Source organism: Erpetoichthys calabaricus, chromosome 4 (assembly GCF_900747795.2).
Source record: "Erpetoichthys calabaricus chromosome 4, fErpCal1.3, whole genome shotgun sequence".
Taxonomy (NCBI): domain Eukaryota; kingdom Metazoa; phylum Chordata; class Cladistia; order Polypteriformes; family Polypteridae; genus Erpetoichthys; species Erpetoichthys calabaricus.
Genome location: NC_041397.2, coordinates 250,142,748 through 250,170,236, shown reverse-complemented (window position 1 = coordinate 250,170,236; position 27,489 = coordinate 250,142,748). Strand labels below are relative to the sequence as shown.

Below are 27,489 nucleotides of genomic sequence, written 5' to 3'. Positions count from 1 at the left end.
AAGAAAAAAGAATGGAGAAGGCGTGGAACAGCTCATTATCCAAAGCATACCACATCATCTGTAAAACACCGTGGAGGCAGTGTGATGGCTTGGGCGTGCATGGCTGCCAGTGGCACTGGGACACTAGTGTTTATTGATGATGTGACACAGGACAGAAGCAGCTGAATGAATTCTGAGGTGTTCAGAGACATACTGTCTGCTCAAATCCAGCTAAATGCAGTCAAATTGATTGGACGGCGTTTCATGATACAGATGGACAATGACCCAAAACATACAGCCAAAGCAACCCAGGAGTTTATTAAAGCAAAGAAGTGGAAAATTCTTGAATGGCCAAGTCAGTCACCTGATCTTAACCCAACTGAGCATGCATTTCACTTGTTGAAGACTAAACTTCAGACAGAAAGGCCCACAAACAAACAGCAACTGAAAGCCGCTGCAGTAAAGGCCTGGCAGAGCATTAAAAAGGAGGAAACCCAGCATCTGGTGATGTCCAGGAGTTCAAGACTTCAGGCTGTCATTGCCAGCAAAGGGTTTTCAACCAAGTATTAGAAATGAACATTTTATTTCCAGTTATTTAATTTTTCCAATTACTATTGAGCCCCTTGAAATGAAGGGATTGTGTTAAAAAAAATGCTTTAGTTGCCTCACATTTTTATGCAATCGTTTTGTTCACCCCACTGAATTAAAGCTGAAAGTCTGCACTTCAACTGCATCTGAGATGTTTCATTTAAAATTCATTGTGGTAATGTACAGAACCAAAATTAGAAAAAAGTTGTCTCTGTCCAAATATTTATGGACCTAACTGAATATTTAAAGTAGGGTGATCATGCTGGCATGGTAGCCTCACAGCACCTGGGACTTTAGTCTAATTCCTAGTGGATATCTGCGTGAGGTTTTCTCCTTCTCATCCTGGTAATGTGGGTTTTCTTTGAGGCTTTCAGTTTGCTCCCACATTGCAGAGATGTGCATGTTAAACCTAATATGAGAAAGTGTGACTATGAAATTGTACTTGAGACCACTTTTATGTTTGATGAGCCCAATATAATGTCGTGAAAAAAATGGATTTAGGACACAGAATTGATAAATAGGAATTTAAATTAGCTATGCTGCTAGGTACAGTATCAATTGATCATTTAAACCTCAACACCAATATTTTGTATTTGAAAATCTTGTACAACTTTGCTCTAAAACCATTTCCAAAATAGATATATTTTGTTATTTATCTAATCATTCACATTCACAATATTTGTTTTTTACCCAGATTTAAAAAATAATTATTTTGGAGTGAGTCTCATTTTAATAAAATGTGGCCATTTTTTTTTTTAAATCAACTCACAATTGTGGTCCTTGAAAGATCCGCTTGTCATCATAAGAGTCTTCAATAATTACGCCGTTGGCAGACCATGCGACTTTTGTTGCTGATGTTGTCTGAGGTTGAGTGGAAACTTTACAAGGAATAATCAGACTGGAACCTGAAGGTGTTGTAAAGAGGAAGAACAAATAGTGAAGTGACCTAATTTACAGATGAATGAAGGTGGGTATGTCTTAACAGGTTACTATTATTTTTATGATGTGTAACATTCATAAAAATACAACCTCACCTTAGGTAAACACAAAAGAGAAAGAGAAGCCACAAAGATGGAAGTGTGTGACACTTTTCAAAGTTTTGGTTCAAACTAATATTATTGTACAGTACTATAGACTAGACATGAAGATTTACAGATTACTCAATTTTCTTGCCCAATATTCTGCAGGAAACATCCTGAAGGAGAGGATCATTCTCATTTATAGCAGTTCCAGTCTGGGCAAACACACATTTTGAAACCACAAGTCAGAATCATGTGACTTAGGCAGACCCCATAATTGTACAAATGAGGATTGTAGGCTGCAAGAAATGGCCTTGTACTGCATAGATTGCTATTAAATTGTCATAGGCAAGACTTGTGGGGAAAAAAAGGAAGGCTTAGACAAATAAGGGAATTTATGAATGGTATTGGCAGAGAAACTAAAAGCTTATCTTCTTCTTCTTTCGGCTGCTCCCGTTAGGGGTTGTCACAGCGGATCATCTTCTTCCATATCTTTCTGCCCTCTGCATCTTGTTCTTTTACACCCATCACCTGCATGTCCTCTCTCACCACATCCATAAACCTTCTCTTAGGCCTTCCTCTTTTCCTTTTCCCTGGCAGCTCTATCCTTAGCATCCTTCTCCCAATATACTCAGCATCTCTTCTCTGCACATGTCCAAACCAACGCAATGTCGCCTCTCTGACTTTGTCTCCCAACCGTCCAACTTGAGCAGACCCTCTAATGTACTCATTTCTAATCCTGTCCATCCTCGTCACACCCAATGCAAATCTTAGCATCTTTAACTCTGCTACCTCCAGCTCTGTCTCCTTCTTTCTGGTCAGTGCCACCATCTCCAACCCATATAACATAGCTGGTCTCACTACCGTCCTGTAGACCTTCCCTTTCTCTCTTGCTGATACCCGTCTGTCACAAATTACTCCTGACACTCTTCTCCACCCATTCCACCCTGCCTGCACTCTCTTTTTCACCTCTCTTCCACAATCCCCATTACTCTGTACTGTTCATCCCAAGTATTTAAACTCATCCACCTTCGCCAACTCTACTCCCTGCATCCTCACCATTCCACTGACCTCCCTCTCACTAAACTAAAAGCTTATAAAGCTTTAAAATATTAAATGGGAAAGAAAAAGCTTTAATAAAACTGAACAATGAAATTTTTGAAACAGACCATAAATAGAGACGCTCATTGAAGATTTAGCTATGCCTCCCAATACTGCGCTACAATGCATACATGGCACAAGTCAGCTTTATGTAGGCACACAGTATAGCTGGTCAGAATGTTATCACATACCACGGTATCACGTATACAAATAACAGGGAGCTATAATGAAGTATAAGGCAGAATTTCTAAAATATCATGTCACAAAATCCTGGATATCAAAGTTTGGTTTCATACACTATTTTTAATGAAGTCTATAAAAAATGCATAAACTGGAAATTGTGAAAATTTTATCATGACAATAAAAAAATCTCAACATTTTTTTTTAAATAACTGCCACATTTAATATATTCTCATTTCAGGCCTTTTAAGACTATAAATATTATACAATATTTTTACATGTCGTCCATAGTAAAGCACTCCTTATATATTATATACACTCACTTACAAAGATGAGTCAAAAGTTTACGTTTCTTCCCCCCACCCCCCTTGTCCCATTTACTTCATTTGGGCCTGTGTGTTTGACCACACACCAATTGTGACATTGCTTAGCTGCCAGGAAAAAAAACCCACTGTTTTCTTGGATTTTAATGGACAAATTCATAAATATTATTAAACAGGGATTGACTGCACATGTTGGACTGAAAATCCTGCTCTTACCAAATCTGCTGTTATTGCAAGAAAAGAGCTGAGATGGTGCGTGACATTGCCCATCTCAGACTTGTTGTATGTACTATTTAAAACCCTGCAGCAGCCGTTCTTTAAGACATCAGAACTTCTGCAATGCATGTAGACAGACCATAATATCATTACTTGTCTGGAAAACTCCAACATGCTTTAAAGGATGAGTTCAGTGTTTTTTAACTTGAATTTATTTCTTCACAATCAAGTAAGCTTCCTTAGAATCAAAGGATATAAACAATTGTAAGTATGACTTTTTCAGATAGTATTGTCTAGTTTTGTACAGAACAGAGACAGCAATTCACATCTGGGCATTAACATTCAACAATGTCAATAAGGGCACTTGGCGATGACTTTCCAAGGTGAATCCATGCCTCCAGCCTTGAAAGATATTGTGGCAAAAGACGAGCGAAGGAGTAAAGTGCACCGTTAGTCTTCTTTTAAAACTGTTAAATGTCAAAACAATGGTTTGCTTTTTTGTCCTTCTTAAAACAACATGGACATGCTGTTTTGCAGTATGTGTGCAATTTCAAGACATGGAGCAATACTCCTTTTGTCTTAAAAAATAGATGCAATTGCTAAGCTTTAAGGCTTTTCTTAATAATAAAACTTTGATACCCTTTTCCTCTATTATAAAAGGCTGCAGCAGATTAATGTTTTTTTTTTATTTAATATATCCTTCTGTTTGTAATTTATACTCATATGGCAAAATTAATATATACCATGATAGTGAAGAAATAACTTTTCACACCTACAAAGAAAATATGAATAATGAAAAGCTGAATGAAAAACCACTGTATCTCTGTTATGTTCACATTAACAAAATTAAAACAAGCATTTTTTGGATTTCTCTCAAGTAAAGTTTATATAAATATAATTTAATTCATGACACTCTGACTAGAGGAAGAGTGGATGAAGAGAACTCCAAGACACAAAACATACAAAAGACAAAAAAATAAACCCACAAACTGTAAATAAACTAAAAGAACCAAGAAAACCCTAACTAAGCTATTGAAGAACTTAAAAAACTTAAATGAAACCACAGCTCCATTTAACATTCCTTTTTGATATCTAATTGTGCTACCAGCTGAATCTGATATCTTAAAACTTGCTTCCTAAGTTCAGAGTAAACGAACTCATTCTGTGTATATCATTAAGGGCAACACCTGAAACTGTCCTGGAGGTCCTATAAAATTCTGATGGCTCTAGGGGTTTCAGCAGCCCCTTAAACTCTAAATCATACCTTAGACATTACTATGTCAAGTCCCACTGTAATAACTCTGGCGCTTTTGAGGGACTAACGGAAACTATCATTCAGTTACTTGATGGTCCTGGAGGAACAAGCTGTACGCTGTGGAGTTACTGCCCTCTAGTGGCTCATCTATATTAATAATTGTTTCAGGGCAATGTCCTCTTATTTACCAATTTATTTAGTCTCCAGATCCCCTTTCTGCCATTTGACCTCCTCCACTATATAAGTACATATTAGTATGTATACATAATATATTTATATATATATATATATATATATATATATATACACACACACACACATTAAGTACATAAGTACTGTGCAAATACCATTTAAGAAAATTCTTTTCTAATCTAGTTAACTGGGTAGCAAGAGTTTATTTCCTTGTTAATCTAACATGCATGCCATTGGGGAGGTGGAAGTAAAACTGAAATGCAGACATCAGGAGAACCTGCATACTTCACAAGAACAATAACTGAGAATAGAATCTGAACATAGGATGCTGGATCAATGAGACAACGTTAAATATGAATCCACACATTTCAAATGCAATACTATAACAATTAATGTGTGATTCTTTTAAGATTAAATAACATACAGTTCAGAATCATAGAGGGCCACTGATCCACAAACCCACCAATTTTTGATTAAATATTCGACATTTATTTATAGGCATATTACTGGGGCTGGTGAAACATGTTTGGAAATTTTGAGGAGATGAGTTATAATGTGAGGTCTAACTGAGTGATGGTACACTGAGTTTAGGATGTTCAAACAATAAAAAATGTGTTTGCATGCTGCAATGAAAGTAACTTTTCAAAAATTAGAAAAGTCAAATAAAAGGGCAGTTAGGATCTGAGTTACGGTCACTTAGAATTTGCACTTAGAGGAAGCACAAAACCAAAAAAAAAAAAAAAATCACCCAAAATACCAATTATTAAAAAGGTGTCATCAGACAAAATAAAGAAAAACAGCACATAATAACTTACAAAGAGGAATGTGAAAAACAGTAATATTTTAAAAGCTCAAAGATCAAGCCAAAACAGAACTTCGAGGAAACACCAAACTAGGAAACTGCCATTGATGATGCCACACACTGTTCATTCTACAAGAGTATGATGACCTACAAGCAGAATTATGGATACACCAGTAAGACACATGCATTTAAATTTAAATATCAGACTACGGGAAATAAATAAGCTCTTTATTTGTATATATTGCTGTGCTTATGTATTCTAGCTACATGTTTCCTGTGTTATAGCTGTTGTTTGTGTTGAAGTAATAAAAATAATACATACATATGTTCTAGGATTTTCTGACCCAGGAATGCATTTCTCCCACTGGTTTTCTATTCAAATTATTTTTATAATTAATTATTTAATTATGTTTACAATTTCTCCCCATCTTTTTCTATACTAGTTTATTTTTCTTCCATTCACCACTATGTCGAGGTTAATGTGTCACCCGTTGTCATGGGAATCCTTCCCACAATGCACAGGGTTTGTATGGCAGTGATCAATCAGCGCAACCACTTAAAAGTCTCACATTTATCGGAGATTAAATTCATTCTTTGTGATCTACTTGAGAATGCTTTGGGATTGACTTTGGTGAGGAACTTTGATTTTGATTTCTGGGTTAGCGTTTTTGGTTTTGTCTATTCTCTCTTTGATCATGCACATCATTTTCTGACCTTATCTTTTCACATATTTTTTTCTGACCGATCACTAAACTCAGTACCTGCTGCAACCTAAATCTGCCATCCTCATTATTAGTTTTTAATCTATAACTGCATCAGCCATGCATGACATTGTTTCAATGATTGCTTTTTTGTTATACCAAATTATCCTGTTTTCTGACATAACAAAATTAATTTATTAACATAAATCATCACATTTCTTGAAAAAAATTAAAAATGCCCTCATTTTAATATAACTGTATTTACTGTCTCTGCTAATCCAGGGTTCAAAAATTGCATTGAAGTTCTGACTCCATTCTTTGTCTACATTCACCTTTTCCAGTTCAGGCTTGCAGGGTAAAATTGTGAATGTAAAACTTTTTAGCTGAAAAACATCCTTTAGCAAACATTTTGTTTTTAATTAAATGGTACTTATAGTCACTAATGTTCCATTAATTATACTTTAATATCATCTACACCAGGGGTGTGCAAAGTTGTTCCTGGAGGGCTGCAGGTTTTTCTTCCAACCCAATGGCCTAATAAGAAGCACTTATTGCTCAAGTAACACTTCTGTTTCATTTTAATTGTCTCGCTCGTTAAGATTTAGAACCCTTATAGCTTATTTTAGTCTTAAACAGCTGTATTCTCAGTTTTTAATTACCCCTTATTAGCAATAAGATGCAAGTGACAAAGGAAACCAGCAGTTCTCCATTGAGCTTGTTTCCATTTACACCTGTGTGCATTTATCGTGCACTATTTGGTTTAATTAAATACTTGGAAGGAAAATGAAGAGAAAAAAGCGAAGGACTGAGAATTACTCCTCCGTTTTAGACTTCAAATCATTTTTATGATATCCTTAGAAAGGAAACAAAATCTAGGATATGAGAATGACCTGAAATGGCAGAGCTAAAGCACTAGCAAGCCATGAAATGGAATTATTGGCAAGGACTGTTTTCTAATTAAGCAACTGAGTTAGATCAAAAACCTGCAGCCACTGCGGCCCTCTGGGACTGACTTTGCCCACCATGATCTACACTTGCGATGGCCAAATTAGGGTTTTTTTTTTTAATGTAATGTGCAAAGTGTCCAGTAGATGGCAGATGCTACTCAACATGTCGACAGACATCTTTGGTGACCAGAATGGCAATGAACAACGACAAAGCAGATGAAACAATCATCTTTAGAGGGCCTTACAGATGATTTATCTTCAACATACATTCCCACATTAAAAAACACTAAATAGCAATACAGTTTTAATAAATTAGATGAGATGCTCTACACACGTTCAACAAAATAGAAATTGTGCTTTTAAAAATTATATGTAAAAATAAACATAAGACTCATTTGTGGAAACATTCCTTAAAAATGTCTACTGTACTTCAACACAGCCTCACATGATAAATTGTTCTCGTGTTTAAAGTATGGGCACACTGGGTGAAAAAACTCTTACAAATGAGGTGAAATAAAAATGTGTGAACTAAAAAGTGAAGTCCAGAATAGAAGAAGTGGACCGAGGATGAGTTCCTCTCTGGGGTGGGTTACCTGTTTGGTGGTTAGGCAGAGAGCTGATTACTATTAGCAGTGGTCTCTTTAAGTGTATAATAATGAAGCCAAATGCTGAGACGTTTTGGGTTTGGATATTTCATAGCCACTCACTTATAGTGAAGCTGAACAGAGAAAGGAGCAGCACATTGTTGTACAGGGAAGCAGCATGAGAGGTGTGCACATGCATGCTTTGTACCTCATATTGAAGAACATACAATACCTTACCAATGGCTAACCGCGTACTGTGGTGAAAGGCTTTGTAAAAAAATTAGCCTGTAAAATAAGGTGAGTCAGTGTCTACTACAAAAATCAAGAAGTAAAGAGCAAGAGCAGCGCACACCCAGAAGATCAACATGAAAATAAGACAAGAAGTGCAGGAATGAAGCAAAATTTAAGGAAGAGGAAGACATCCCAATCTACCAACATGATGTTAATATTTACCTTGCAGCACTTTAATGGTGCCATTTAGTGGATGGATTATTACTGGTCGAGATGAATCATCTGTAAAGAAAAGAAATGGAAAGTAATGAGCAGGCCAGGGATTTTTAGCATTGCACATTTTGCTTTTCTACTGCTGCAGCTAACATTTGCCATTATTTATGTTCTATTAAATTGCCTCTAAATATTTTGGATATTTGTACTTTGTGAATTTGAATATTTTAAAAATGTACAGTATATACTGCACAGCACACCAAAATCTTGAACCGCAGATAAAAATCCAGGGAACTTTTTGACCATTTGTCAATCAGCGCATTCTCCGAACACAAGGAATCCTAGAAAAGGTGTTTGAAATGAAGGGTAAATGAAAAAAGACCCAGGGAAAGACCTAGAAGAGAATGCAGGAAGAAAACATCAGAGAAACAGCCAGAAAAATAGGGATGAGCATGGAACAAGGGGAGGCCCTGGCAAATGACTGCAAGATATAATGGGGGAAGTTAATGTAAGTAAGTATCTCAAAATGTTAGGTGGGTTTCACACCACAATACATTTTGTAGCCTTCACTATCATAATTTTAAGCCAGTCAGATCGGTTGGATTTTACAGGAAGTATAAGCAGAAGTACATGCATACTATGCCCAAATTGGTGAGGAATACTGACAGCTGCAAAGAAAGAAAGAAAGCTGTTTAGACTTTGCAAATGAAGGAGTGGCTCATCAAACGTTGCAGGCAACACAGATGTCTGTTTGAAATTTTAGATTTCTTGAAGAAAATCATGGGCTGAGACGATGGCTTTTTCTAATGTGGTCCACGTTGATTGACTGCTTAACTCAGGTCACATTGAAGTATTTTGCTACACAATATGAACTATGGAGTTGTGATGGACAGTTAGGAGGAATATTGTAATCAGTCACCCATTCCCACAATTCACAGTTACATAATTTGACAATCTCAGAGGCAAAAAGGTTTAGCAACTTCAGGTGTTAAATCTTACTTGCTGTCCAACTAGAAGTACCACAGAAAAGAGCTCTTTCTTTATCATATGATGCAGGACACCTGATCCCACTAGGGATCCTTTGGCCCAAGCTCTTCTCCCAATTCTAGACGAATGAATGACCTTGTAGCTTAAGGGATCTTTACACGTCCTTCTGCCATTCTTTGGGTGTAGGAACACCTGGATAAAATTCTAACTAGTTGTAGTTGTTGACCTAGCATTCCATAACCCAGACCATTATAAAATTATGTGTCACTCAAACCCGCATTCCTTCCACTCCCATAACCTTAAAGAAAAAAGACATTTTTAGCTGTAGAAATCAGAGCTTCTGTTCTTTACCCTGGAATGAGGCTGGGGACTTCCTACAAGCTTTCTCTGACTTTGATTTGATATACAGTAACTTGTTAAATTGTTTTTTCACATGACCTTTGGAGGTCAGAGCACATGGTCAAGCCTTTGTACATCAATCCTGGACTAATTTCAGGTTAAGGACTTTGCTCAAAGGTCCAACAGAGTAGGATCCATTCTGGCAGTAACACACGATGGCCTTAAATGAAAACCCAGTTTATCCAGCAAGGAGACTTGTGTTGCCTTCTCTCAGCCAGAAGGTCAGAGCTCTACAGATTCAGCCCTCTCACTTTAAATAGAAGGAGAGTCTTTCCTGCAAAACAGTGGGTCCCCTACATTCCAGGATCCTGGTGAATCTCCCTTCTGGCCACCACCATCTCTCTCTCTTGCAATATGCCATTTCATTCCTAAGCTCCATACATGCTAGGAACTACCAGCTCACAGCAGCATGTACAATCCTACTGGATTACTGTCATGACAGTTTTGATCTTTTAGAATAATTTTGATCAAAGGTTATTTTTATAGCCTGCTTATATCTGCTATTGTCTTTTTCTTTGCATTGTTTCTCTTTCTACTTTGCAAAGGAAATATAAATCTGTATAGCATCATTCTAATCATCTTCAGAGATTTGGTTGTTCCTTCATGTACTATATTGTTTCCAAAGAATCTTACATGCACTTAGACCAGGGGCCTCATGTATAATGCTGTATGCAGAATTCACACTAAAACATGGCGTACACACAAAAGTGGTAATATGCGTACTCACAAAAAAACTCGGACGCACAAAACATACTATTTGTTGGCTTATGCAGTGGTATAAGCAACAAAAGCGTGGCGTGGCACAGTGCCGAAATAAAAAAGTGATCAGATATCACAGTCAACATGAAAAGGAGAGTCACAGCTGACCATCTGTTTATTCTGTTTCAGAAAATATTACAAAAGCTGACCCCTATGCGATGGTCAGGTGGTGATGATGCTGCTGTGCCAAGTATGTCTTCAGATGTTGGCTGCTCACACACCTCTGCCTCAGAAACCGTTGGGAGGCCATATGGATGTGTGCTAATGGACTGTTCTGGTGTCATAAAATGAATATAAAGGAATATAAGGGCTGTACTGTGTGATATTGACCGCAATTTCAATGAATTGGTTAAAAAATAAATGCTGCACCTGATAACCTGTTTTCACATTCTGCTAGTTACATTCAAACAAAGTTGTAACGCTGTCCGATTTGGCTGATCATTTGGTGGGTCAGGGTCAGGTTCAACATACCGCAAGTGTTCAGGTACATGCCTGCACAATGCAACACACTTTCTATGGACTAATAGAGCAGCACATTAATAGAGTGGAAATGCATTCTATTTACATAAGTAAATTAATTCTCGGAAGGCAGCTTTATAGTGTAGCGATGGCACCTTGCGCCACAACAGATCGATTCTCTGCTCTTTACATGGCTATTTGACATGACTTACTATCTTTAAAAGAACTTCTTGCCTTTGGCTGCACTAGTTGTAAAATGCACCTGCAACTGTACGGAACTGCCATTTTCATAGGCTCTCCAGCTATAGATGATGAAAGGTGATTCATCCCTTGCTGATGTAACTTGTCCAGCACTATTGCAATAGCAATATACGTGCAGCTGACTCATTGTTGTGAATTGCGCTTTGATGTTTCACAGTTCAAACACTGTGTAAGGACATCTTATATATCTGAACGACAAGCGGATAACAACATCCTGTAAAGCTGGCATGGCATGATTCTGTGATGTTTGTGAAATACCCGATCAGTCAGCAAGTTCACGTTGAAAAGCTCCTGTGGTTATAAACCTGCGAATGGACAGAACTTGCAAAGGAGCAGGTAGAGCACAATTTCTCAAAGTCTGCCTTTGAAAAGCTGGTGTCAGTTCAGCAAACAGCACCAAGAGGATAACTCTTGGAAATCGAAATCGACATTGATGGTAGTTGGAATAGTTTGGCCATTCCATTAAATTATTACAGAATGATTACAATCAAGTGAATTAAATTTGTAAACAATATGTAATTAATTTTGGTGTATTTGATAAATCCTGCTTATTGATGAGAAAATGAAAAAGAAAGGTAAGTGACACAGACACAGTAGCACTGTTTTGATGGTGGGTGCTGCCAATTTGCAAAACTGACCAGAAACTGCATACACAAGGTAGGGGGCTACCGTGAAAATGTGCGTGAAGGAAATGGGTATAGATGACATTTTTGTGCGTATGCACTGTTTATAGATGAGGCCCCAGAACAGAGCAGCAGAAGTTACTGTGCTATACAACATATTTCTAGCAGACCACAAACTATACCATCTTGAGTGCTGAAAGCATTTGCTATGACATTGTTATATTTTGTTACAGCCATCCCAGTGTCTCATTCATGATGAGTACATGACCTCTTACGTTTTGTAGTGTGCAGAAAAAGGCCAATTTAGAACCACCTTCTGGAACTTTAGGTCTTGTCCGTTGTGAGAGATGGACATCTAGGACAGAACTCCACTGGCAGCGGTGTTTACTTTTTTTTTTAATATCATCTAGAGGTATTCTGTATTTAGTCAACCCAAGATGATTTAATTACAAGTATATACAATACAAGTAAATACAAGCATGAACAGCAGTGCAAGGGTTCAGAAAGAGAAAGAAAAGGTAGATAAGGCTTCATCAAAGTTTAAACTGGGCTCAAGTTCAAGTTCACGATACAGCCTGCCAGGGACTGACTTGGAAGAGACAGGCAAAGGAGTGGATCTGCCAGGACTTCACACTGCAGCATCGGCTCCAGTCAAGAGTGAAAGTGGGATCCAAACTGTAAGTGAGGTGGGCAATTAGAATTCGACAATCTTGGGCGGATTATCAGAACTGAGCGTGGCCTGTTTATCCCCACAGTCAACTACTGCCAACACAAGGAATGAGTCAACAGCAAAAACCTCAACCGGACTCACAACTCTTCTATTGGAAAACAGAAGGTGGAAATGAACTGTCTGAGCTGAAGGTAATGATTACCGCACGCAGAGGGAATATAAATGATATAGAGAGTGACATAAAGAAGGATATAAAGAATATACACAAGTGAAATGACATTCTGCTTCAGGATATAAAAGACCAGGAACATTTACAAAATAGCTTTGCTGAATCCTTTAAAGAAATTCTAGCAAGAACCGATGAAAAAATACAGGATAATATGAGTAAGTTTAAGAATAAAATTAGTGTACTTGGTGCTCAGCTTGAAGAATTTAGGTAAACATTTATGACTCGTATTGAAGAAGAACTGACATCCGCCGCTAATGAAAAAACAACTGCTGTAGAATTCAAATGCAAAGTGCTCAGTGATAAACTAGCTCCACTGGAAGACAGATATACTGTATAAGGAACAACATCAAAATCAAAGGTCTCCCTGACAACTGTGAAAGGCCAAACCCAATGAAATTCATAGCTGAACTACTCTCTAAAATAACTGGAGAGGACACTGAGATCTCAGCAGCTTACTGCATACATGGATTGAATGCCTCAAGACCAAGAAGCCTGATTGTCTGATTCAAGAACCTACAGGTTAAAGAAAAACTGATGTCAATTCTCAGACAGAAAGAGGAGATAATATCTGAAAATAACTGAGTTGGTATTTTCCAAGAATTCTCCCCTTCATCAGCTGCTAAACAAGCCACATTCTACAGCATTAAACAGTGCTTACACAGACTCGAAATCAGATACATTCTCTTGCTTCCTGCCAAATTGAAAGTGATGGCCAATTCTATATCTTTAGTTCTCCTAAAGAAGCAGAAAAAGAGCTAAAGAGACTGCTCCCAACATCATTTAAATTACAATCATGAGTCGGATTGTGTCCTGGTAAGGCAAAGAAGATTCTGCTTGCAACTTGGTCTGTTTGTAAGGCAGCGCCTACAATTTAAAGAGATTGTTATTTTCATGGGAATTGTTACATATGCATTATTTTCACTTTTACTTTAAAACTTTTGTAAAAACAATACTTGTCCTTTATTTCCGGTCCCAACTGTGGTTAAATCTTTTTCTCGCAGGACGTATAACGCTGCTCGCATTGTGAAGGGGGTGCAGCTGAACCCACGCTAAGGAGATGCCGTCGGATCAGCTGCTGACTTTCTGCTGCTGCTGCTGGCGAGCTGTGTGTTCTGTTTGTCGCACTGCGGATCGTTCATTTCAAAGCCTGTACAGCAGCTGTCCTTTTGCCACTTCGTGTCGTGAAGAATGGGGGGTCGGCTGAACGCACGCTAAGGAGAAGTGGTCGGATCATCTGCTGGCTTCCCGCTGCTGCTGATGAGGAGCTGCGTGTTCTACTTGTCGCTTGTCGTTGTTTTAAGAGCTGGGAGCACATGAAGTGTGTCTGCCAAAAGCATTCCAACAACTGCTAGGTTAGATGTCTGTGAACTTGTTTTAAATGTTGTCGCACTGCCTTGTCTCGTTAAAGTGTCTATTGCGGGACATCAAATTGTCTTCCAGGAAGATCATGTCTCGTCTCCCTAGTCTCCCTCCCAAGATTTATTTTTATAATAGAGGGATAATATTGAAATTTCTTCTTCTAAACATATGTATTTTTGGTAACCACTAAGTAACTAGTTATTTACAGTATTATTAGACTTCTTTTTCTTTTTGCCTAAGGGGATCTGTTTAACATCTTGGGCTAGGTTTATTGCATCTGGACTGTACTATCATAAGATATCTCAATTTAAATTTTTACTACATCACTGCTGGGGGTTTGTGTTGTTTTGGACGTGCTCTGTCTCTTGGCAAAGTGTGGTCTAGACTCACTTGGGGAGGCAAAATGGGGGGGGGGGGGGCAAGTCAATTCTCATTTATCCTTTTCACACCGACAACTATAAGTGCTAACAAGATAATAGGCTCCGCAGCCACAATGCTCAGCAACAATTTAAAATCAAGGTTAAAGATATCGCATGAATCAACATACTACTTTTACATATTTTACAAAATGCCCTCAAAGGTTCAGAAGCAGTGTTTCTCTGACCAAACAGTGAACTTTGTGAGCTGGAATGTGAAAGATCTCAATTGTGATCTAAAGAGAAAAAAGGTATTTTCTCATCTAACAAGTCTAAATGCCAAGATAGTATTTTTACAAAGACTCACTTAATAAGTAATGACCAGTTTCAGTTACAAAGAGATTGGATTGGCTAAAGTTTTCATTCCAGTTACACAAAGTAAACTAAAGGTGGGTGAATTTTAATAAACAAAACAATCTCTTTTGTAGTATCAGATGTAGTATCTGATCCTGAAGGGAGATGTATCATGGGGATGGGTAATTTATTTCATCCATCCATCCATCCATCCATCCATCCATTTTCCAACCCGCTGAATCCGAACACAGGGTCACGGGGGTCTGCTGCAGCCAATCCCAGCCAACACAGGGCACAAGGCAGGAAACAATTCTGGGCAGGGTGCCAACCCACCACAGGACACACACAAACACATCCACACACCAAGCACACACTAAGGCCAATGTAGAATCACCAATCCACCTAACCTGCATGTCTTTGGACTGTGGGAGGAAACCGGAGCGCCCGGAGGAAATCCACGCAGACACGGGGAGAACATGCAAACTCCACGCAGGGAGGACCCGGGAAGTGAACCCAGGTCCCAGATCACCCAACTGCGAGGCAGCAGCGCTACCCACTGCGCCACCGTGCCGCCCACGTAATTTATTTCAATCTAAAGTAATTTTGTTAAATATCTACGTACCTAATGTGGATGATAGAGATTTCACCTATTCTTAGTGTAAATACTCATAAAGTTATAATGGCTGGAGACTTTATTTGTGTTTTAAATCCTAACATGGATAGGACTTCATCTACAGTGATGATAACATCTAACACTGCAAAAATAATCACACAGTTTGTAATGGATCATAACTTATCAGACACATGGAGATTTTTAATTCCCAACTCAAGAGCATATTCATTCTTCTTACCAGTAAATCAAAGCTAATCACGAACTGATTATTTCTTTATTGATAATAATTTATTGCCTTCTATCAAATCTTGCAAGTATGACACTATTGTTATCTCCAACCACATCCCTCTTATAATGGAGCTTAAATAACTGTGTCCTACACACTCATCTAGTAGCTGACATCTTAACCCCCTGTCATTAGTTGATGAGAATTGTATAGAATTCATATCCAAAAAAAGATAAATGCATCCTCAGACGTCTCTGCAGGAATACTCTGGGAAACACTGAATGCCCTTTTACGAGGATAAATTATTTCATATCTTTCCCACAAAAATAAATTGGAAACCAAGAAGGCGTCAGAGTTAATCATTGAAATTACCAGAACAGATCAAGAATACGCCAGGTCTCCAAATGAGGCACTTTACAGGAAAAGACAGGTGTTGCAATCAGAATTTGACCTCTTGACAACAAAAGAAATGGAACAGTTCATCTTTAAATCATGACTATGAACACCGAAAGAAGGGTAATAAGATCTTAGCTCAACAAATCCACAAACAGGAAGTTTGCAATGCAATAACATAAATTACCAACATATCTGGAGAGCAAATCACTGACCATAAAAAAATAACCCGCAAATTTAGAGAGTACTATAAGTCTTTATATTCTACTAAGTTTAAAAATGATACGACACATTCTAATTAACTCTTATTACAAATTACACATTACAAATACCACAGCTAGATACTCTGAGTGCAGAGGAATTGGACAAACCTCTAACAGTCTCAAAATTACTAGACGCTATAAACTCACTCCAATGTAGGAAAGCAGTGGGCTCTGATGGGTACCCAGTGGAATTTTATTAAAAATTTTCAAATAAGTTAGCTCCACTACTATTAGCAAAGTCTATAGAAGCTAGAGACAACAAAATTCTTCCTCAAACTTTTCATCAAGCATTAATTACTGTCTTTCCAAAGAAGAATATGAACTTATTACATTGTGTATCAGACAGACTAATTTCACTTCTGAATAATGATATTAAAATATTCTCCAAAGTTCTGTCTAGAAGGATGGAGAAAGTGCTTCCATCTGTAACATCACAAGACCAATTTCAGAAAAGGAGTGGAAGGCAGTCATTCACAGAATATAATCTAGCTCCATATGTGCAAAGAGTTCAATCATTCAACTTAAAATCTTTTATTGATCACATTTGTCTTGTTTGAAATTGTCCAAAATGTATCTAGGGCAAGATTCAACCTGTGAACATTGCAATCTAACTCCAGCCTCAATAAGCCACATGTTTTTGGCATACACCAAATTAACATAATTCTGAAAAAAATCTTTGAATGCCTATCAGACAGCCATGGTATTACAATCCCTCCTAAACCATTAACATCTGTGTTTGGTGTACGCCCAGATGGGCTTAAAGTGAAGAAGGACAAACAAACTGTAACTGCTGCTACCTCACTTCTAGCACATAGACTTATCTTGCTCAGCTGGAAGAATCCCAATACATCTGTTATAATTTTTTTTAAACAGATTTGCTCTTGTTGTTGACTCTCCTCTCTTTCTCCTAGGCAGGGGTTGAATTATGGTTTAAGTTTGACATGATTTTATGGAATGTTATTTTATCCAAATAATTTCAATAATATTAAAAAAAAAACAGAACTACTTTCTGATTTCATTTTTACCCTTTTGGGAATTGGGAGCAAGCCAGAGACCACAAAAAATACACGTCAAATTACTACGTAATATCAGAAAATGAGAAATTACATAAAAAGAAGAAGTTGTTTTTTTTTGTACATTGAACTAAAAATAAATGAATGGCTACTCCACTGCATTTTTACTGAAACCTTTCAGGGGGAAAAAATGAAATGTACACTTCATGATAATGTTAATCATTGACCTCCAAATTACATTAAATGTTATAATTATTTTATTATTATTATTTTCATCACATTAACTAGCTGTGACAAACTTTACTTTCATTTAAGTGTCAATTGAACACTTGCCTTTGGCATAGTCAAGGAGAATTAAATGTTAAATGCTGTGTGTATTTTCTATCCTTATTACAAAAAATGCACACAGTATGAAAAATGATTCTTTTTACTGTTATGTACTATACCAATATTATGATAGAGAAGTTAAATAAGTGGTGAGAGTTAGTGAAAATTAAAAGAGGAGTGCAATTTGAAATGCTTTATAAAAATAGTAGAGAATACAGTAGAGAATATGCATCATGCAGAGACTTTATAATTCATGATTGTTTACATGCTTAGCACATGGCTTCACTCTGATAACAATTACCTGCAAGCTGAATCCGAAAACCTGAAGTGTGAGATCCAATGCCATTCTGTGCAATGCACTTAAATTCAGTTCTGGCATCGTCCTGATGAACACCGTCAATGATCAATGGTACTTCAAGATATTTTCCTTGCGCATTTTCAACTAGGCTGTTGTATGTTTTAAAAAAAAAAACAAAAAAAAAACAAAGATTGACATTTAATCAAATATATTGAAATATTGCACAGTTTTAATAAATTGTGTCAACAATTAAGCTGCAAGTGCCCACCTGAATAGATGTGCAAATTACAAAGTGGCATGTGATGGCTGCACTAGCTCACTTCACGGCCATGAACATATACCGTACACATGGCCTGTTACAAGCAGAGCCTGAGCATGAGCCTTTATAGTATAATCATCTCAGCGGTCACCAGTCCAGCACGGCCTTGGAGAACCACTGAACAGGATTGTTTCAGCATTAATGTTAATTATGTTTGACAGCCAGTTTGGGGCCTAAGTGAAACAGATGGGCTAGTGGTGTTGGTTTTCAGATATTCCTGTTAAATAAAACACTTTTAGTTCTGAAATATCAGTAACCTAGAGTCAGTATAGTCAGATGAATGGGAGAGGGTCTATGGATTATGGGGGACCATGACATGGAAATATTGATTGATAGGAAATGGAATTCCTCATTTTTGGCCTTTGTTTTGGTGAGAAGGGTCAGGCTGTTGAATGCCGGCATGCTAGTAGTGGGGTCCACACCATATGTGGATGTAGAGATGAAAGCCCACCCACATACACACTTTATTCTTTCCTCACAGCTTATACCTCACTTTCCTGGCATCAGTCTAGTCTTTCCTCTCTGGACTTTTTCTAAAGCTTTTATATCCTTCTTGTGCTGTGCAACTTAACCAGATGCATTCTTGACTTGCTCTTGATGCAGTTTTGAGTTTCTGACACCCTATTTTGTTGTCATATCTAATATTTTTAACTTGTATTTTGTAAAACCACAAATAATATGGCGGCCCAGTAGTTTGAGTTCTTTGTCCAGTCATTGCCTGTATAGAGTTGGTACAGTCTTCCTGTGTCTGAATGGATTTTTCTCTGGGTATTATGGCTTTCTTCTTATATCCACAAAGTCATGCAGGCTATCTGTTCATGCTATACCAGCCCTATGAGAGTGAGGGTGTGTGTCTGATGCTTCCATGATGAGCTTCCACCTCCCCATGTGCCTAAATTGGAATAAATGGGTTTCAGAATGTTATATAATGGGTAAACTTTACATCTGCCATGTCTGCCCAACTCTGTTCAGGTCCATCAGCAATAATTTGCTCACTCTACAGTTTCCATCATTCAACACAGTTTAGAGTCTCCATCCATCTAGTGGTTAGAACATAGTGATTAGCATTTTTAAACGAACTATGGACAGCCTTGGGCTAGTGTATTATTTATGGACCAAATGGCCTCTTCTCGCTTAAACCACATACATCCACTAAGTGTTGAAAGGCTTGGTGGCAAAATGAATCAACATTTAATAGGAGTGTGATGTTGAGGGGGACCCGGCTTTAAGAAAACATTAAAATGATTGCGTTAAATATCATTTTCATCAAATTTTCTTAATTAATGTAATTTTTTTGTGTTTAAATAAAAATTTTCCCAGATGAGAGATTATAGTCTGAACTGAAGGTTATTCATATTTATCTTTAATTGACTTAAAGCCAAGAGAAAAGTGAACATATTTACATGCACACACACACACATACATACAGTGAATATATATATGGTCTGGATGGACAGGCAACCCGACTGGGGTCAGGGATGATAATCTGTTAGGCCGGGAGGCACAAGGATGGAGACACAACCCAGCCAAGAAGGTCCTCAGTTTCTGTCCCAGTCGGGATGATCAAATAATGGATGGACAAGCTTGAACAATTTGTCCCCCAGCACTAGAGATGCTCTCCTGGATGGAGCCCAGTGTTTAATGCCTGCAGGGCTGCCTGGGTATTGTAGTATGGAAGGGCAACCCTGTCGAGTCTTTGGGTGCTGCAGGGGAGTGCTGTGAAGAACGGACCTCCATGTTTTGGGGAGCATCCATAGGACCTGGAATTGCTCCCGAGTCTGACATAAAAGGAGTCTCTCTGCCTCATTCGGCAGAATTCGAGTCAGTAGACAGAGAGTGAAATTCACATGGAGGAGTGGAAGGAGATGTAGAAGCAGAAGGTGCTTTATTAATGACAAGTTCATTGTTGGATTCTTAAAAAGCCTGTGAACATGTCTCTGCATTACAAATACCTTTTATTTTATCCCTATAGATAAATATTATATATATATATATATATATATATATATATGTGTGTGTGTGTGTGTGTGTGTGTGTGTGTGTGTATAGTGTATAAACATATGTAGTGTAGTGTATATAAACAGGAGAAACAAAACATTGATTTTTAGATCATTGGGTAGAGCCAAAATATTTGCTGGCTATGTCTATTTTATGTTCCCATTTTCAAGTTCTCCTTTCAATTGCTTTTGTTTTTTTGCAACCTTCTAATGCACGCGCTTCCTCCTTTAATGTCACCTCTGAGTTCTCCTTTTTACTTTGTGTAGTGCCTTAAAAAATTCTTCCCCTAATTTCTTAATCAATCATTCATTACACTCTCAACAGAGGCTCTGCAAAAGTTTCAAATGAGTACCAGACCCCAAGATTTCACCTTTTTGATTGCACTAACCACAAACCTGCAAATACCAAAATACACACAGTAACTTTTATTTAATGATGTTAAAATGTGCAATTTGTTAAAATGAATTAATAGAGCAGAAATATAATATTTCATTTAATTATTCAAAAATTATGTATAACTGCACATAAATAAAGGCAAGGAGTAAACTAATATGAAACCGTGCCAAGCAGCCTGTCTCACAGGACATGAATGAGCGTGTCATTCTGTGTAATGAATGCACATTTCACTCTTCCGCTAGTGGTTTATAAATCCCATGCTACCCGTAAAAGTTCACAGACGATCTTACACAATGATGAAAGTTTAGAAATCAAAACCCCAACCACATGAAATGCCCAGATTTGAAATGCAAAAAGCAGAGAAGTAAACAAGAACATATTAAAGGGAAAAGCAGGGCACACATGAATCAAGCTTCTTACATGTTTTTTCCTTCCATCATTCTCTTGCCAACAGAATTGGGGTAGGAATTATTGGCAAACCATTCAATCCGTGGATATTGCAGCCTTTGTGATCCAAAGAACACCCTGCATGGAATTGTTACTTTGGTTCCTGCAGCATATAAAAATAGACATAAAATTTATTAATGGCAGAATGCTTCTTTTATTTCTTACAACAAGTACACTCTGAAAATGAAAAGTAGAGCAAATCAAAAATCATATATAAAATAGTTATATTAAAAAATTGAATTAATTCTTTAAGAATTGGTTTCCACAAGGCCCTGGGATAACAATGTTTATTAGATTTTTTTTTTTTTTTCTAATAAATTTTCCCAAGTGTTCAACATGATTACTAAATTCAGTTAACCACATTTTTCGTTTAGACAAAGTATGTGTTTTACTCATATTTATAATTTAAAAACAGGTGACCTAAAACTGCATTTCCAGACCATCCGTTCCCATCTATCCATTTTCTTAATCTGCTTATCCAGGACAGGGTTGTTGGGTAGCAATCACCAGTCACAAGGCAGGAACAACAGCCGGTCAGGGTGCCAGTCCATCTCAAGGCAAACACACTCTCGGGCCGATTTAGCAACACCCAATCACCTCACCTGCATGTCTTTGGACTGTGGGAGGAAACCAGAGCAGCAGATGGAAATCTACACAGACATGGGGAGAACGTTCAAACTCCACACCAGACTGGGCACAAACCCCAATCTCCTTGTTTCAATACATCAGGGCTACCACTGCACCACCGTGCTGCTCCTATTGCCAGACCATTATTAACAAATTTGATCCATACTGAAACATGATTAAAAACTACAGACCAATTTCAAATGTACACTTTCCTTGAATTAGTCTCAAAATAACTCACAGCCACACCTAATTAATTTTAACTTGCTCTCATACAAGTACAGAAACAGCATTGATTCACATTGTCAATAATGTTTCAAAGTCTCCTAAAGAAGTTCGCTGTATTTATCATGTTGCTGTTTTAAAGTGCACCTTTTCACACGAGTGACGGCTGAGTCACGTTACCCAGGCTGTCAGTCGCAGTCCTTGTGCAGGTTAGTTCATTTCGATCAAATTCTCTTCAGTAAGCACAGGACTGGACTGGCAGCACTGCGTCACTACATGCTGTTCCTCAGTGGTCAGTGGTCTTTACTGTGTTCATCAGACATGCTACCGCCGGGAGACATAGTAAGGAAACATTATATGCACTTTCACTCATACACCATTGATACTCAGTTATATCGTTCTTTCAGACAAATGATACTCTCTCTATTGCATTCTAAATATTTTGTGTCTGCTAATTAAAAGGTTGAACGAACAATAACTACTTGCCCGTAAATACAGAAAAAAATAGAAAACGCATCTAAAGGTGCAAATGCTACAGACAGCAACAATGTCTTGTTGTTTTATAACTCAGTAGGCTGAAACATTACTTCTATTTTTATTATCATTTGGCCGACACCTTTATCAGGTGAAGTGGACTTGCTCATGGTCACGCTGCTGCAGGATTTGAACCCACAACCTCAAGGGGTTCAAAGTACAAAACCTTAACCACCACACCACACTGCCTGCCATCAAAAAGAGAGCTTCCATGATTTTGCATGTTGGGGCCATTCTGATCTTCTCTGTGTCACTCCAATTTTAGGGGATGTGATGCATTAGCAGTGCACGGAGTTGTACAACACACAACTTGGATAACTTATCTTGTACTCCAGTATCTCTCTTACGACACACATTACAGCACTATCTACACTGGCCTTTTCCAACTAAGAATCTGAAGACAGTATGGTATGTTCTTAGCAGACAGGATGCAGATAAGGTCAGTCATACATCTCTCTCATTCTAGTAGAATTGACTACTGCAATGTGTTATTACTTGGCAGATCAAATTGTTCTGCTTGTAGGCCTCTGAAAGCTGCTATCATTAAAAGTTTCATTACAAGAATTAGCAGTACAAACACATCACTCCTGTTCTTAAGTCTTTATGCTACCTACCGGCTAAATTTAGGGTTGATTTCAAAACCTTTCTTCTCAAATACAAAATTTTAAATGGCCAGGGCATTACTTACCTACAGTATCCAAACCTATAAATGCATACAAACTGGAGAAGACATTACAATGCCAAGATGCTGGTCTAAAGATTCCAAGGATAAAATCAAACAGCATTCGGAGCTCAAGCTTTGAGCAACAAGGCCCAGAACTGTGGAGCGATCTGCCTGGTTGTGTAAAGGTCACCCCAGCATTTAAATCCCAGATAAAGACTCTGTTTCATGATGGCATACTCTGTTTAGAGCTGGTGGTTAGCTGTTCATTTTGCAACCCGGCCTGGGAGTCATTTAAACAACCATTCGAGTCTGACAATCTTTAAAAACTTGTTACTGACCCTCCGCTATTCCTGAGCCTGCAGGGGCACCAGGTTGCTGCTACTGACCACTGTTGAAGTACCCAACATATTGGGAGCCTTGTGGCTCAATGGTGGAAGGGTTTAACCTTCTTTTTTATATTGTCCAACATGCACTTTTGATAAAACTGAGGGTTAGACAGCCAGTTAGCCAAGGTTATGAAGACCACAACTTCATCTGTCATTATTAACTATGGAGCACCAGAGGTTGACTTTCTCCAGTAATGATGTGTTTTAATCCCAAAGCCTCCATGGTCAGCTGACTTTAAATGGATATGAATTGTTACGATTATTCTCTTTTATTGTGTATTTAATGTAGTTTCTGTGTTAGTGTTTGCACCTCTTGTATGCTGTACCAATGATGCATTTCAAATGAGGACTTGTACACTCCCACTGAAATTAGTAAAGAGAGCTATACAAAATACACTGAAATGTTATTACGTTAAATGCCTGATTCAACAAAGAATAAGTAAAAATCATTTTACGAATAATTTGTGCTTCCTTTCAGTAGCATTAAGCCAATATTGCAACATAAAGGCAGGGACTTGGGGCAGGTCTTTCCAACCACAGTAAAAGTTTTTTGTTGCGGGAAATATCCATTTTTGAACATACACGTTCATTACAGGGCAGCTCAATCCCAGCAGAGATGGATGACACTTTAGGAATCCTCCATGGGCAGTCCATCACAGAGCACACTACCACACTCACGCTTCTTATGCCAGGTCAATTCAGAGCCATCAACCAGTTTAAATGACAGGTTTGGAAATGTGGGAGGACATTGGAGAGCCTGAGGAACACATGAACTGCACAAGGGTAGTGGCCAGGCCCAGCACATCGATACTGGAGGCACATGCAGCATGTGTGCCGCGCTGTGATAATTCAGTAATTTTTTATTTTTTGTTTTATCACCTCATGCACAACATAGTGTAACGGCTTGTTTTAGATGGGTGATGTTTTAATCCCCAGAAAGCCAAAATGAAAGAATAGAAACCATTTCTACTAAAGCTACTAGCACTCGAGGTTGAGTAACTTAGAAAGCTGGGACATGATGTTCTGTTCCCTTCTGTTGCATACAAAGGATTTCCCTGCTGCAGGAAATCAGTGTCAAAGATAGAAAGTAAGGCTTCATTGTACCTTTGAACTTTTAAACATAAATACATGTGAAGAAAAACAGGAAATAAGGGGATGTTTATCTACGAGCATCTGTTCCATTTTAAATATACCTCACAGTTTGTGTTTATAGTGCAGACACAGAGCAGTTTGTACACACATCACACGTCGCATGGTATATTAATTGCGAAGGGTTGCCTGGCAACTGATAACAATTTAGAAGAAGACGAGTAATGCGGGCCAGAATTGGTGCCATCTAGTGAGAGGGAACAGACCCAGTGAACAGAGAATCCAATCCACTTACAGTGAGGCAACACGGGGCTGGTGGTCTTGTAAGTGCACAGAGTGACACAGAACCCGATTTTATTTTTAAATGCACCACTGGGGGAAAAGAGGGCCCATCAAAGAAATCATTGTAGATGGACATTACAGGGTAATTAACAGTGGATGCTGTGACTCTAAGAAGAAGAGGCAGCACAAGAAGGCAGAGTTTTTAGAAGATGGTCGAGGACTCTGTGGCCGGTGGCACTTAAATTGTAATGATCCACAAACTGTTCAATACTCAAGTGTCTTTGGTCAAGAGTCAGGAGGTTGGGTGGAACAGGGGTTCACATTCTCCCTCTCACTGTCTCATTGCCAGTATGCCCTTTACCCACCTTGGACTCTTTCCATTATTTGTCGTAATCAGAATATTAATCACCACCCTGGAGTTATTCCTATCACACTTCACAGTCATGTGTGGGTTTAAAGATAGGTCTATAAAATCTTGAGGCCAGGAGAACCATCAGACAGCTACTGGAACCAGTTCACACCCAAATAATTCTTGTATCTAAAGGACAAGGCAGGTTAAAAACCTGGTTAATCTCAACCAAGGCCTGGAAGCTTCCTCCCAGCATGCAGCCATTGTCTGCTTTAAGGCACTTCAGTGCCCCCCAAGGACATTCCGTCAGATTGCAAAAATCATTTATAAGCTTCCAAAAGAAGCCACTTGCTGATTCAGTAAGAGAAGGAGGGACACTGGTTTAAACTGAAATAGCGAATAGCATAACAAATTATAACCAAACGAATTTGTAAAGATATACTCACTGGAATGATGGAGGATTTAGGATTGGGACATAACATAATAATGAATATTAAGCTGTTATGACCATCTGTGATGTTTGAAGGTGGTATCTCTCAAGACTCTCCTTTTAAACGCATTTTCATAGCATGCTACATTCACTACTTAAATGAAAGTATCATAGTGACAGATATGGGCACCATTACATAAACACATACATTCCAGCTGTGCCACATTCCCTACTGGCACACACAGGTCTTCCTACACAATACACTACAATACAATTTCTGACAATGTTTTACAGGTCTACAAGCTTTCTAAGTGGCAGAAAGTAAATGAACACAATAGATAACAATGAACAATGTCTAACAATCATTAATGTCACCACAATACACACAATGTGCTCCTTGAAAAATATTCCTCATCTAGTACAAGTATTGTACCGATTAGCGAATAATATTTATCTTGGCAAGTCCTTCATATTTTTGAATTCTCTAAGAACTATATGGGCATCCAGAAATGGATGTGAGTATAGCATTTAAAGACACCCAATCAGGTGGTTATCACTTCATTGAATTGAGGTTACTTATGCTCATTAGCCCAATAGAAATGGGCCAGTCTCATTAAGGGTCCAGAACATCGTAACATTCCCCGCCTTTACTGTATTATTCAAGGCTGGCCTAACAAGCAAATGTTGGTGGAGTTCAGAAACAACTTTTGTAAATTAGAAACCCTGAAGAGGTTCACAGCATGGAGGAATTCCAACACAGGAAATGACCTTATAGTTGATAGCAACACAAGCTGCCTCCATACAATACAGTGTAATAAAGTACCAATAAAGTATAAGTTTTCCTTTTCTTACTGGGGTACACAAAGGAGTGAACTTTTTTCAAGAAAGGATGAGGGTCATAAAGACCAATACTTGACTGGGAATGTGAATCCTATTGGATTTTGTTATTTAAAAACAAACCCCACCCAAATGTTTGCTGACTGATTTATTGACTTACCTAGGCTGACCTTGATTGTGTTATTCAGTGGATAGACTATACTGGGTTTAATCAGAGGAGCTGAAAAAACAAGGCAGCAACAATCACTGGTTATATAGTTTCATTTCATTCAGTGAAATTTGCAAAATTAGAGCATTTATTCAGAGTAGCATTTTTTAAACTATTTCTCTAGACAGCCAGATCAAAAGTTAGATAGACAGACAACAGACAAGTTAAAAGACTACAGTCTGCTCTTTTGGTAGATTGCAAAGACATTACGTATTCCATGAAGTACATACAAGGAACAATACTTCAAGACATGAGATCACTATTATGGTGCATTGTGAACAACAGAAAAAACACTGGAATTGGTGTCAGATTTGGGCGAAGCCTTCAACACCATATGGTACTGGAAGTATTTTATGGGCAGAAGTGAATATATTGAATAAGTACATACAAATTGTAGGTAAGATGTGCTGGCATTCATTACTCCATTACAGTATATGTCTAAGAGTAAAGGTTACATCAAGTTTAAGAAAAAAAGATAAGCGCAATCCAATACAGCCACACATGGCTAAGTGATCCACGCTGACACTGGCTGACTTCTCAGCTTCTGAATGCAATGAGTTCTTCTCTAAAGTGACTGACTGACTGTCCTCTACCTAAAGCTGATGTTTGGCACTATCCTGCTAATTTTAAGAAGTCTTCATCAATATCCCAGGAGTCTATGCAGCACACCACCATTAGTTGTCTTTGCATTTGGTTTACTTTTACATTAACCAAGTAAATCTACTGTATGCTGCAGTCACTTACAATGGAACAAAATAGAAGACTGATGCTAAGTCATTCC

At 38.0% G+C, this 27,489-nt stretch overlaps 1 protein-coding gene across 1 annotated transcript in view; it reads right to left on the bottom strand.

Annotated features, from left to right (window-relative positions):
* The window catches only part of LOC114650763 (interleukin-1 receptor type 2), a 49,290-nt gene that overhangs the window by 9,552 nt on the left and 12,249 nt on the right, over positions 1-27,489 (bottom strand). The window contains exons 6-10 of the mRNA XM_028800599.2: positions 26,661-26,720; positions 21,054-21,183; positions 17,924-18,069; positions 8,341-8,400; positions 1,337-1,472 (exon numbers count right to left, since the gene is read on the bottom strand). Of these exons, the coding sequence (XP_028656432.2) occupies positions 1,337-1,472; positions 8,341-8,400; positions 17,924-18,069; positions 21,054-21,183; positions 26,661-26,720 (532 nt within the window). The remainder of the gene's footprint in view (positions 1-1,336; positions 1,473-8,340; positions 8,401-17,923; positions 18,070-21,053; positions 21,184-26,660; positions 26,721-27,489) is intronic.